Raw genomic sequence first — 14,666 nt, forward strand, 5'->3', positions numbered from 1 at the left:
GAACAGCAGGATCTAGCTAACACTACTAACACTGGCTTTTCACTTGGATGCTGAAAAATTATCTCAACTCACAAGCCGAGCTAGTTAGCCGATTGGCCGGGTAGCATGTGAAGCCTTGAAAAGTTGCAGCTTAAAAGCTGAAGAAGTTGAATTGCTGTGTCTGTTGTGTGTTTAAAGCAGCATTCGTTTAATCAGACTTACATAAGCATGTTTTTTGCTCAATCCAACAGGTTACAATCGGTTGACGTTATGACTATCACCACAGTCATGAAAATTAAATTATGAGATAAAGTATGCCACTATTAAAAGTTAGATGATGAATGGAATGGAATGAAAAGGACTTTGTATATATTTTTTTTAAATGAACAATGATTGAACATGTCATTATAATGAGTTGAGCTTTATAATAACATCATTATTCAATTATTTCATTAATTTGTGGTTCAATAATTTTTTACACAATTTATTGATGTGATTGTTTATTTCATAATGTCTTTGTCATTTAATTAAAAAGGCAATTTAATCTTTTCAGGTTTCAAAGGAATGACACATTTGACAAACTGAATGCACCATTTTACATCATGAAGGATCATTTGCAAATCTGCAAACCAATTAAAAAATCTCAGAACAGAAATCTCTTGCAACACAGTGTCCTAATTGTATTTCCAAACACCGCTGTCCATAACAAAGAGGGAAAGCAGAGACCAATGGTAAAATACAGTTTACCCTAAAAAAAAAGTCTTCAAGATCAAGCAGGTTCATCTAGCTGTATCTCACCTGAGGAAGTTCTCCAGGTCGGTTCGGCTGCAGGAGGACCAGGACAAGTCACTGGGGTTTCTTCCTTTGACCCATTCACCAGACATGATGTGGGAGTGACCAGTGCAGGTGGCATGGTCGTCATCATGGCTCATACCCATGCTGAAAACAAGACATGGATACATAGACACTGGTCAAAGAGTAGTGAAGCTGGTTCTCAAACAAGGGAGTCAAACAGCCATCTTTTTCAGTTTGTCGATATGTTTTGGCCTACTTCGTGCATGCATTTATTTGTGCGTACATGAGTGTGAATCTCTCATTCTGCTGCAGCAAACTGCAGACCTACTGATTTGATGTTGGACTCACCAGCCTCGCGTCCTGTGTAAGTCTGTATTCTAAATATATTTTAATCATCCACTCCCCATGTGTGTCTGTTTGAGTCCTTCTCCTGTTCCTGCCTGCTGCTTTGTGCAGCTGTGACTATAAACAACAACGGATTTATCTACTAAACATTGGAGCTGCCATGGAAGCCATCTGTAAAATAGATACTTATGGAAGATAGTATTTTGTGCAAGGAAAGGATTTAAAACAGAGGTATTTTGTGTAGTTTATCAGTTCCTTTTTAAAAAAAAGTGAATGAAACGTAGCAACCACACAGTAACTATTACCGTGTGATACTAAGTTACAAGAGACTGTGATAGGGAGAAGCAATAAGTCCTTGAACCAATCTCTAAAGGTGTGACAGACTTGACCTCACTCACAGACCAGCAGACTATACTGGGTTTACTGGTGAAGTACAGAGTGCCTCCAGGATTTGAGCAGAATATGTTTTCACATGTAAAAGAGATGTCAGATATTATGTTGACCCCTGCTCAATGAGCATTTCAAAAATGCGATTAATAGTTGTTATTACTGACTATATCCCACTATGTAGTCAGGACCTGCTTTACATCAAAACATAGCCAGTTAGATGCCATTTATAGCAACATGAATGATTACCCAAAGGCTCAAAATTCTTTAACTAATTTCAGCTCAGTTTCTGTTCACTTAATTACATACTTACAATCAATCAATTAGATGGACAGACCAACAAACAACTAGAGGAAAGCAGCTACTTTCAGGTGTTTCTGTTTTATGCAACACTCGCAACAGGGTTCTAATGATGGCAATATCATTTGGGCAGTTGGTGCACCACTTTGGTTTGGAGTGAAATTTTGCAGTAACTGCCATTAAGTTTAGTGGAGCCATTCATGTTCCCTACAGGATGAATCGTAATCACTTTGGTGATGTTCTGACATTTCAGCCAGCACCATTATCAGGTATTGAGTTCTTCAATCATTGAGTTTATAACCAAATTATAACTGCACTCTCACCAGTACTGCTAAATGTTAGCATATGCTAACATGCATGGTGTAAAAATGAATATATTGATATGAATTAATACAATTATGAATATGAATAGTATTTGTTAACATATATTAATAGTAAGAATAGGGCACCACCCTGGGATCAGGGACCAAACTGTGGATTAAGTCTCAAAATTGGTGTTCTCCACATTCAGAGTGAACAGTGAAGGGTTGTATCCGAGCACTGACTAGAACAACCAGTGATTATTTCATTAAATTCAATTTATTTTTTCCACTCAAAATCACAAATTTGCCTCAGAGGGCTTTACAATCTGTAGACATACATTATACACATTATCACATATGCACAAAATAATAACAGAAACTGCTTTTAAAAAAAGTCTATTAATCTTTAACAACACATATTATATTTCTAAAGGTGCTATTGACATGACATTTTCACCAGATGTTGGTAACAACCCAAGTAATCCATACATACAAAGAAAACCAAACAATGCCGACATCGGCATAACCGGACGGTTTATGGTGAAATTATGTTCTTTCCATTTCTGGATTATGGCCCCAACAGTGCTCACTGGAACATTCAGAAGTTTAGAAATCCTTCTGTAACCAATGCCATCAGTATGTTTTGCAAAAATTAAGGTTGCGAAGGTCTTGAGAGAGCGCTTTGCTTTAACCCATCATGAGATGTTTCTTGTGTGACACCTTGGTAATGAGACACCTTTTTATAGGCCATCAGTTGGGACTGAACCAGCTGATATTAATTTGCACTGACAAGGGGCAGGATTGCTTTCTAATTACTGATAGATTTCAGCTGGTGTCTTGGCTTTCCATGCCTTTTTGCACATCCCTTTCTTCATGTGTTCAATACCTTTTCCCTGTGTCATTCCATTTTATTACACATAACTTAATTGCTGAACTTATTTGTTTGGTTTTCTTTGTATGTACGGATTACTTGGGTTGTTACTGACATCTGGTGAAAATGTCATGTCAATAGCACCTTTAGAAATATATTTACTGAGAAAAATGGTGTTCAATATTTATTTTACCCGCTGTATGTGTCTGTATGTTTATGTGTGAAAACTTTAAGGCTTTTTATATATGTAGGCCTGTCTTTATTCCACCAACACGGTGAGGTCCCAACAGCAGCTTAATGCTTAATTAGCTTCTTGACAAGAACTCCTGGTAGTATATCTGTGAATGTACCAGTGTGTGTGCTTATGTAACACTAATTCCATGTTATGTGTGTACGTGGGCATAATCACTCAAACCTTAAATGGGAAAGTAAAGCTTGATAAGAGTATAGATTTCCCTTACACAGTAACCGGACTACTGCTAAAAAGAAAGCTGTACTGAAAATAGCTCAGACTGCGTAACAATACACTACCTCCCAACACTTTCACAATTTTAAAGAGTTCAGCTCTGAATAAGTTTATGAATAATCAGGAATGTCCTCTGGAAGGAGTACAGACTGCAGTAGTTTATGCAAATTCGCAGCTGTCCGATACTGAGGTTAAAATCTCCCTCCCATACATGATGATGTTGTCACAGGAGCAACATTCTTCACAGGTCACATGAGGAATTCATCCAGCTGCACAGGATCACATGCAGAAAAGGTAAACAGAAGAGGCATGGATGCAAATAAAATTACGTAGAGATGAGCAGAGGCAAATGTAGACGAGGGCACCATAAGATAAGTTTGAGTATTTCATTTGAGATGATTCCAAGTTTAAAGTCTCCATGAATGTGCAGAGAGAAACGAGAAGAGTCTGGATAAAAAGAAGATGAACTGGAGTATGCGGTAAGTTTGGAAATCAGTTTCTCTGAAGTGTCACGCCCATGGCTGGATTATGAACCGAGCCAGTGGGGTCAGTGCCTCAGAGCCTTGGACTGCCACTAAGCCTCAAGCCTAGGACTTCTGAAGGAAGGTGTCTTGTGGCTCCAGCCGTGGGCTTCCCAGCCACAGGGACCCCTTGCTCCAGGGCACTACTGTCAATCGACAGAGCACAACCTTCTTCATAAATCTAGCCTCTTCAGAGTGAACCAGGGCCTCCAAAAGACATGTAACCAGGTGCCACATGGGACCATGATCCAGACCTGGTCTCGACGAGGCAGTGCTTGTTGTCACAGCAAACATCAGTCAGGGTACTGGTCCACTGACCTTGTTTGTGGACAAAACACAGAAAACCAGTCCAGCAGTCAAAGCTCTCCAGAGTGTATCCAAAGACAGCTCTTGTTACGCTTGAGCAAGACTCTCCAACTTTGAGAAAGGCAACTCCACGGTGTTCACCCTTCACTCGATACTGCACACATGGCCAAAGGTTTTCGTAAAGCTGGGTGCTTCCACCTGTTGACATGGTGGAGATGGCACAAGGTCTTTATTTAACTCCACATTGGACATGGTCTCGATAAACTGATTCCAGTATCAGTACGGGACCTGATACTGAGCCCCAGTTAAGACCGTAAAAATGCCCAGCTGCAACGGTAACCTGATGCTCAAACAGGTTCAATCCATCAGAACAGTCAGTCGCCACTTCTCTCCTCCAGCGAGTTAGAAGCCACAATGTTGTGCCTTGTCATTGACACATGCACCCACTTTTTAGTCTCTATCGCATCAATTAGTCTGTCTGCCTGGTAGACTCTCAGGGTTTACCTTTATTTTACCCTTAGCGAGTGTCTGTTAGAGAGAGAAAGTGTGTGTAACGATGAGAATGACGTTAGCAGTAATGTTACAGCTGTGAATGTAGCAGTTCGGTCCGTGAACCATTTATTTGGAGGTGAGTAAATGCTTCAACTTTGCAAAACCTGTAAGGAAGACCCCAAGCTAAGTTACTGTGTCAGCCAGCTAATGATTGACGTAAAGTAATCCCAGAAGTCAGAAGCTGCTCCGGCAGCAAACTGTAAAGCCTCTAAATCCCAATAAAATTAGACTCAATGTAACACTGAAGACTAAATGAAAATAAATTGATGTTTAGATTAAAAAAAATTGTGTTTAAAAAAACAAAACAAGGGAGTCAAACAGCCATCTTTTCAGTCCCCGTCTTTGTCGATATGTTTTGGCCTACTTCATGCATGCATTTATTTGTGCGTACATGAGTGTGAATCTCTCATTCTGAGAGTAATGTGTTTTAAATCAACATGGGAGGAAAATGAAATCCAGTCCCCTGCACTACCTCCATACTCTGTTTTGGACTTTAACCACACTTTCACAGCATTCTCACAACAGAAACACAAACAATAGATCAGCAGTATATTAACATGTCGGTCAAAATACACTTGAGCACAGTAAAACCTACTTGTGTCCCAACTCGTGAGCAATGGTGAAGGCCAAATTGAGTCCATTGTCCTCTGCTAACACACACTTCCTTCTGGCACTGCAGACACCCCCCAGATAAGCAATTCCTATAACACAGTGACATAACAGTGAGTTTGATGAATAACGGCTACAAAAACGTAAAACATTCATTGAAGTAAGGAATATTTATTTTGACAAATTCAACTCTGTGATCCCAGATATCAAAGACTTTAATGAGCTCTCAAAATAAAAATACAGGCAGATCTTGAAAAGGCAGATCTTGCTGCTATAGTTGTACTGCATATACATCATATCATCATTATTATATAACAATCGTAATGTTAATATTGTTAATAATCATTTTAATATTATTGTGTACTTTTGTATTATGACGCTTCCGCCACATTGTTTTTTTGAAACTTGCATGCCAATTCAGCCACATTGAGTTGAATAAAAATGTGTTGTAATGTTTGACACATTTCTAGGCTGCAGGATAACCTTGACAACGCAATATACCACATATGACAAGCATGTCGAATACTGGGGATTGTTAAGACTCTACTGTGGATCTGTGAGGCTGCAAAGCTCATGGTAAAATGATACTATGTTGGATACATGTTGGTGAGATCCATGTATTTCTTTATATGATTAGAAATACATAGATGCACAGGGTTCTGCCATAGATATGGCTAAAAGCATTACTGCCATACGGAGGATTTGTTTATAGCTTGACCTTGAGAAGGGAGTTCAATCAAGATGTCTCCGGACGTAAGCCGGAGTAAACCCGCTTCCCAGGCCAGACGAGATATATAATCCCTCCAGCATGTTCTGGGTCTACCCCGGGGCCTCTTCCCTGTTGGACGTGCCTGGAAAACCTCTAAAGGGAGGCGTCCAGGGGGCATCCTGATCAGATGCCCGAACCACCTCAGCTGGCCCCTTTCGACGCGAAGGAGCAGCGGCTCTACTCTGAGCTCCCTCCGGATGTCTGAGCTCCTCACCCGATCTCTAAGGCCATGTCCACATTCACCCGTTTTCACTCGTTTTCAAATGAAAACGGGGTTTTAAGATCTCCGTCCACACATGCGTTTCAGCATCGTTTTCGAAATTATATGCGTCCAGACTTGCTCCCCTGAAAACGAATATCACGTGACCATTCACGTACACTGAGCATGCGCATGCCGGTGTAAACAGGAAGTACATTGGTTGCTTGGTTACAGATAATACATTACACTACTCTTGATACTTGTCGTGCTTGATACTTAAGAACTTCCTCTAAAATCTTCCTCCATAAACTCTAAACAGACACATTTCGTGGAAGTTTTTAGAAGTTTTATTTTTCAAGCTTAGTTACAACACTGCAGGTCTAACTCTATCTCTCCCACCCAGACAGCACATGTACTTTAAATGAACAGTCATTAAACGAAGTTTACTAGATTATGGGTCCATACATTTGGTCAACACAAGTACGTCAGAAGTCCGTTCTGTAGGGCTGATAAGGCCGCAGGACACGCCCCTCTAATCGCTCCATATCAGCTGATTCCAGCTGAAGCCAAAGACCACTAACCCCCGCCTGGTTGCCATGGGTCACCTGTGCTCCCCTGGGTCCTAAGTCCCTACATGTTTGAACGTCTATGTTGAATTAACCTGGTAGTTGATCGGTATCAAGGCTGTTGTTGTTGTTCTCTTACGGAAAGGGGTCACGTGGTAAGGGGGGGACGAATCTGGGAATGACACGTCATAACTGCTAAGAACCAATCAAATAGCGAACGCCGGTGCCTACGTCATCGTTTTCGGACTTCTTCGTTTTCAGTCATCCACACTATCATGAAAACGCGGCGTTTTCAAACTTCTCCGTCCGAGGGAGCGTTTTCAAACTTATTCGTTTTCAGTGCCCTAAAACGCTGTGTAGTGTGGACGCTCGGTGCAAACGGAGAAAAAGATATGCGGATTCATTTGAAAACGGGTTAGTGTGGACGTGGCCTAAGGCTGAGTCCAGCCACCCTACGAAGGAAGCTCATTTCGGCCGCTTGTATCCGTGATCTCATTCTTTCGGTCACTACCCAGAGCTCATGACCATAGGTGAGGGTTGGAACGTAGATGGACTGGTAATTCGAGAGCTTTGCCTTACGGCTCAGCTCCTTCTTCACCACAACGTTCCGGTACAACGCCCGCATCACTGCTGACGCTGCGCCGAACCACCTGTCCATCTCCCGTTCCATTTTACCCTCACTCGTGAATAAGATCCCGAGATACTTGAACTCCCTCGCTTGGGGCAGTGACTCACTCCCAACCGATAGGGTGCAATCCACCGTTTTCCGGTTGAGAACCATGGCCTCAGACTTGGAGGTACTGATTCTCATCCCGACCGCTTCACACTCGGCTGCGAACCGCCCCAGTGCGTGCTGAAGGTCACGTTCTGAAGGAGCCAACAGAACCACATCATCTGCAAAAAGCAGGGATGTGATTCTGAGGTCCCCAAACCGGAAACTCTCCTCCCCTGGCTGCGCCTTGAAAACATGTCCATGAAAATCACAAACAGGATTGGTGACATGGGATAGCCCTGGTGGAGGCCAAAACGCACTGGGAACAAGCTCGACTTTGTGCCGATTATCCGGACACAGCTCTCACTTTGGTCATACAAGGACCGAATGGCTCGTAGCAATGAACCAGGTACCCCATATTCCCTCAGACTCCTAGAGGGACACGGTCGAAGGCCTTCTCCAAGTCCACAAAACACATGAACATTGGATGAGCAAACTCCCATGCCCCCTCCAACAGACCTGCAAGGGTAACAGCTGGTCCACTGTTCGGCGGCCAGGACAGAATCCGCATTGCTCCTCCTGAATCTGAGGTTCGACAATCGGCCGGAGCCTCCTTTCCAGCACCCTGGAGTAGACTTTCCCGGAGAGGCTGAGCAGTGTGATACCATCCATCCATCCATCCATTTCCTTCCGCTTATCCGGGGCCGGGTCGCGGGGGCAGCAAGCTAAGGAGGGTCCTCCAGACGTCCTTCTCCCCAGCAACACTTTCCAGCTCCTCCTGGGGAACCCCGAGGCGTTCCCAGGCCAGACGAGATATATAATCTCTCCAGCGTGTTCTGGGTCTACCCCGGGGCCTCTTACCAGTTGGACGTGCCTGGAAAACCTCTAAAGGGAGGCGTCCAGGAGGCATCCTGATCAGATGCCCGAGCCACCTCAGCTGGCCCCTTTCGACGCGAAGGAGCAGCGGCTCTACTCCGAGCTCCCTCCGGATGTCTGAGCTCCTCACCCTATCTCTAAGGCTGAGCCCAGCCACCCTACGAAGGAAGCTCATTTCGGCCGCTTGTATTCGCGATCTCATTCTTTCGGTCACTACCCAAAGCTCATGACCATAGGTGAGGGTTGGAACGTAGATGGACTGGTAAATCGAGAGCTTTGCCTTTCGGCTCAGCTCCTTCTTCACCAAAACGGTCCGGTACAACGCCCGCATCACTGCTGACGCTGCACCGAACCGCCTGTCCATCTCCCGCTCCATTTTACCCTCACTCGCGAATAAGATCCCGAGATACTTGAACTCCCTCGCTTGGGGCAGTGACTCACTCCCAACCCAGAGGGTGCAATCCACCGTTTTCCGGAAGAGAACCATGGCCTCAGACTTGGAGGTACTGACTCTCATCCCGACCGCTTCACACTCGGCTGTGAACCGCCCCAGTGCGTGCTGAAGGTCACGTTCTGAAGAAGCCAACAGAACCACATCATCTGCAAAAAGCAGGGATGCGATTCTGAGGTCCCCAAACCGGAAACTCTCCTCCCCCGGCTGCGCCTTGAAATCCTGTCCATGAAAATCACAAACAGGATTGGTGACAATGGGCAGCCCTGGCGGAGGCCAACACGCACTGGGAACAAGCTCGACTTTGTGCCGAGTATCCGGACACAGCTCTCACTTTGGTCATACAAGGACCGAATGGCTCGTAGTAACGAACCAGGTACCCCATATTCCCGCAGTACCCCCACAGGACTCCCCGAGGGACACGGTCGAAGGCCTTCTCCAAGTCCACAAAACACATGTAGACTGGATGAGCAAACTCCCATGCACCCTCCAACAGACCTGCAAGGGTAAAGAGTTGGTCCGCTGTTCCACGTCCAGGACGGAATCCGCATTGCTCCTCCTGAATCTGAGGTTCGACAATCGGACGGAGCCTCCTTTCCAGCACCCTGGAGTAAACTTTCCCGGGGAGGCTGAGCAGTGTGATACCCCTATAATTGGAGCACACTCTCCGGTCCCCCTTTTGAAAATGGGAACCACCACCCCGGTCTGCCACTCCACAGGCACTGTACCCGACTTCCACGCGACAGTGAAGAGACGTGTCAACCAAGACAGCCCAACAATGTCCAGAGCCTTTAGCATCTCCGGTCGAATCTCATCCACTCCTGGCGCTTTGCCGCTGAAGAGCTTTTTAACTACCTCAACGACCTCCGCCAGGCATATGGACGAGACTTCCCCTGAGTCTTCAGACTCTGCCTCTTCCACAGAGGACGTGTTGGTCGGGTTCAGGAGTTCCTCAAAGTGTTCTTTCCACCGCTCGACAATATCCCCAGTCCGGGTCTGCAGTTCTCCCCCTGCTGAGCACAGCCTGAGAAAAGCCCTGTTTCCCCTTTCTGAGTCGTCTCACGGTTTGCCAGAACTTCCTTGAGGCCATTCGAAAGTCCTTCTCCATGGCCTCGCCAAACTCCTCCCACACCCGGGTTTTTGCCTCAGCAACCGCCGCAGCTGCAGCCCTTCTGGCCAACCGGTACCTGCCTGCTGATTCAGGAGACCCCTCGGCCAACCAAGCCCGAAAGGCCTCCTTCTTCAGCTTGACGGCCTCCTTCACCGCTGGTGTCCACCAGCTGGTTCTTGGATTGCCGCCACGACAGGCACCGATCGCCTTCCGACCACAACTCCTAGCAGCAGCTTCCACAATGGAGGATTTGAACATGGCCCACTCGGATTCCATGTCCCCAGCCTCCCCGGGATGCACGAGAAATTGTTCCGGAGGTGGGAGTTGAAGACCTTGCGGACAGGATCCTCAGCCAGACGTTCCCAGTTCACCCTCACTACACGTTTGGGTTTACCGGGTCTGTCCGGCAGCCTCCCCCGCCACCTGATCCAACTCACCACCAGGTGGTGATCAGTTGACAGCTCTGCTCCTCTCTTCACCCGAGTGTCCAAGACATACGGCCGCAGGTCTGATGACACAACTACAAAGTCGATCATAGACCTTTGGCCTAGGGTGTTCTGGTACCAAGTACACTTATGAACCTCCCTATGCTCAAACATGGTGTTTGTTATGGACAGTCCATGACTAGCACAGAAGTCCAACAACAAAGCACCACTCGGGTTCAGATCGGGCAGGCCGTTCCTCCCAATCACACCCCTCCAGGTTTCTCCGTCGTTACCCACGTGAGCGTTGAAGTCTCCCAGAAGAACTATGGAGTCCCCAGTCGGCGCCCTTTCCAGAACACCACCCAAGGACTCCAAGAAGGCCGCGTACTCCGAACTGCCGTTTGGTGCATAGGCACAAACAACAGTCAGAGACTTTCCTCCTGCGATTCCCAGTCGCAGAGAGGCGACCCTCTCGTTCTCCGGGGAGAACTCCAGAACAGCGGCGCTCAGCCGGGGGCTTGTGAGTATCCCCACACCCGCCCGGCGCCTCTCACCCTGGGCAACTCCGGAAAAGGAAAAAGTCCAGCCCCTCTCCAGGAGTTTGGTTCCAGAACCGGTGCTATGCGTGGAGGTGAGCCCAACTATATCTAGCTGGTAGCGTTCCACCTCCCGCACCAGCTCCGGTTCCTTCCCCGCCAGAGAGGTGACATTCCACGTCCCTAGAGCTAGTCTGTGATGCCGGGGGTCAGCACGCCCAGGTTTCCGCCCCAGCCTGCCGCCCAGCTCACATTGCACCCGACCCCAATGCCTATCCCTGCGGGTGGTGGGCCCACAGGGTGGCGGCACGATGTAGCTTTTTCGGGCTGGGCCCGGCCGGGCCCCATGTGCCAAGGCCCGGCCACCAGACGCTCGCCGGCGAGCTCCCCTACCAGGTCTGGCTCCAGGAGGGTGCCCCGGTTTCCCTATTCCGGGCGAGGTGCCACAACCTTGCATCGTCCGATTCATTGAGGTTTGGTGAATCGCTCTTAGTCTGACCCCTCCCCCGAGACCACTTTGCCTTGGGAGACCCTACCAGGGGCTATTGCCCCCGACAACACAGCTCTCAGGATCACTGGGGCACACAAACCCCTCCACCACGATAAGGTGGCGATTCATTGGAGGAGCAGTGTGATACCCCTTTTTGAAAATGGGAACCACCACCCCTGTCTGCCACTCCACAGGCACTGTACCCGACTTCCACGCGACACTGAAGAGACGTGTCAGCCAAGACAGCCCAACAATGTCCAGAGCCTTTAGCATCTCTGGTCGAATCTAATCCACTCTTGGCGCCTTGCCGCTGAAGAGCTTTCTGTCTACCTCAACGACCTCTGCCAGGCATATGGACGAGTCTTCCCCTCAGTCTTCAGACTCTGCCTAATGATTGTTTTGATACTTGCCAATAACCAAACACACTCCTGCCAGATCCCAACAACATTTAAAAAAAAAGATTTACCTCTAACACGTAGGGTTTTATATGAGTTAATAGATTAAAGTTAATAGAAGAAAGGGTAACGGTAAATAAATTGTCTCTTACTGTAATAAAGAATATCCCAAATATATGGTATTTTAATCAAAACATTCATTAACAGCCATACCAAAATTAAACTTAACTATAGAATATATAGACATTAAACAAGTTACAGATGCAAAGCTATTAAGAATCACTGTTGATTGTAAAATGGTTTTGAACAGCAACATAAATCAAATGGCGGTAAAAATGTGCAGAGGCATGGCTGTGACAAAACATTCTAGAAAATGACTGCCTAGCTATTGAACCAAAGAATAAGAGCAGGTATTTGTGCTACTACAAATCAATCCTCTTCAATCAGAGGATCGGCGGTTTGATTCCTGGATCACCTAGTCCATGTTGCTGTGTTCTTGGGCAAGACACTACCCCCAAATTGCTCCTGCAAGCTGTGCTGGCGGTTTATGTGTGAGTATGAATGTTAGATGGTCCTGTTTGGCAGGTAGCACTTTGCATGGTAAACCTGCCATCAGTGTATGAATGGGTCTTAATGGATGAATGATGACATGTATTGTAAAAGCACTCTGAGCGCTCGGAAGACTAGAAAAGTTTTAAACAAGTACAAGTCCATTTAGTGATCAGCAAGTTTTGTTATGAAATGTTGTTAAAAATACAAATGTAGCTGCTGTTTCATTACACTAGCTAACTGGCATTTAAATAAACAAACACACTGTTTTACTACTCAGGAGCAAGGCTATATTGTTTGATTCTGCAGATGCATGCAGGTCGTTGAATAACTCTTTTCAATAACAGTTTTTCATTAATTTGTGTATTAGTCTATCTTTTACTCACATCATTTAGCTTTTATTCAATGATGAAAAATGTAATACATGTTGTGATTGTGTTTTCAAAGAATACTTCTTATTCAGTTTTAGTTTTGTTATCGTCATGACAATTTAATAATCAATAGATATTTTCTGTTCTAGTTTCTTCTAAAAAAAAAAAGTAACAATGTTTAAAACATATTAGCTTTGAGAAAAATGAAAGTCTTGTGATAAAAGGAACAAAGCCATCGTCTTTGAAACTTACCCTGTGCAGGGTCCTGGAGGGCCTATCCCAGCTCAATTTGGGCCAATCTAGCGTCACCAATTCACTTAACATGCATGTCTTTTGGCAGTTGAAGGAAACCCTCACAGACACAGGGACAACATGCACACTCCACAGAGAAAGGCCCCAGCTGTCTGGTGGACTGGAATGAAGGACAGTATCCCGCCCTGGAAAAATATACCAACATTGTATTTTGAGAAATAGGTTGGCACTTTTTGGATCTAGAGGCGAAGAATTTCTGAAGACTGCATTAGTGGTAAGGCATCTCACACTAAAGAAATAAATAAACAGACAGTTCCATTGGCGCTGAAAGCGAACTACTCTGCTCATCCTGATGCCACGATGACTCAGATCTGGAGAAGCAGAGGAAAACGGATTGATGGTGGTGAACTGGCCCATTAAGGTCCATAATCTCAAATCTAAGCTATACTCTCAACAAACATTTAGGATGTGTGTAGTTTTGCAAAATGCTTGACTGCACTAGGTACATGAGCTAGTCCACAAATACAATGTTTTACAACAAGACAGAGATGCTAAAATGACCAAATAATGTGCTTATCCACCTAACAAGCTGACATCAAAAAGGCAGTTGTCAATCAAAAACAGCAATTAATCATATGTATGGATAAAGCATGGTTGAGTTTAGCAAAACAAACCACTTTTGCCTAAAGCTGACAATTCAGAACATTAGCACTGTGAAACCACTGCATTGGCTCTATCAAAAAACACTTAGTCCTGGTAGAAAAGGGATGGAATGATTGTAACAATTATTAAACAAAACATAATTGTAAAAATCCTGCCTCATAATATAACAAACCTCAGTACTCTTTGTCCATTTTTGATCAAAACAACCATTGAAAGGTGTGGACCTCCAACATGGCTGCCAGATGGTGTGTCACACAACCTTGTCTAATGCTGTTACTATACGGGAGGTAACCAGAGGAAGGTTATCATTTCAGTAAATTTATCATTTAATAAAGGTAAATCCATTTATCAATTATCCTTAACCTCTTAACCTGTTCGGGTGTCACAGGGGGCTGGAGCAGATCCCAGCTGACATAAGGTAAAGGCAGGGTATGCCCTGGACAGATCGCCAGAATATTACACAGCTGACACATAGAGAACTATTCACGCTCACATCCAAATCTACAGGCAATTCAGAGTCATCAACTAACTTGCTGCATGTCTTTGGACTGTGGGAGGAAGCCGGAGAACCCAGATAGAACCTGCGTTGCCACAGGGTGAACATGTTAACTCCACACAAAGGTTCAGAAGGGTGAATCTTATCTTATTTAGTTTTGATAAATGAATACTGTTAAATGTAGATGCACCAGTTTTATATGACTGGAGACCACATGATGAACTGTTAAATTTTGACAGGGATCCTATGAGCTTGCGACACTTACTACAGTTTTGTGCCTATTTAGAACAATCCAAAAATTATGGGTTTTGGATTGGCTAAAGCCCTTTTCACTGAAAACATTTTGGACTGATTAAAACAGATGTTGATCAG

General features: G+C 45.2%; 1 protein-coding gene across 2 annotated transcripts in view; it reads right to left on the reverse strand.

Moving 5' to 3' along the window:
• The window catches only part of adamts17 (ADAM metallopeptidase with thrombospondin type 1 motif, 17), a 117,267-nt gene that overhangs the window by 43,614 nt on the left and 58,987 nt on the right, over positions 1-14,666 (reverse strand). For both annotated transcript variants that reach the window (XM_054614864.1, XM_054614872.1), the window contains exons 8-9: positions 5,420-5,525; positions 778-918 (exon numbers count right to left, since the gene is read on the reverse strand). In XM_054614864.1, the coding sequence (XP_054470839.1) occupies positions 778-918; positions 5,420-5,525 (247 nt within the window). The remainder of the gene's footprint in view (positions 1-777; positions 919-5,419; positions 5,526-14,666) is intronic.

This window comes from Anoplopoma fimbria, chromosome 2 (genome assembly GCF_027596085.1).
Source record: "Anoplopoma fimbria isolate UVic2021 breed Golden Eagle Sablefish chromosome 2, Afim_UVic_2022, whole genome shotgun sequence".
Taxonomy (NCBI): domain Eukaryota; kingdom Metazoa; phylum Chordata; class Actinopteri; order Perciformes; family Anoplopomatidae; genus Anoplopoma; species Anoplopoma fimbria.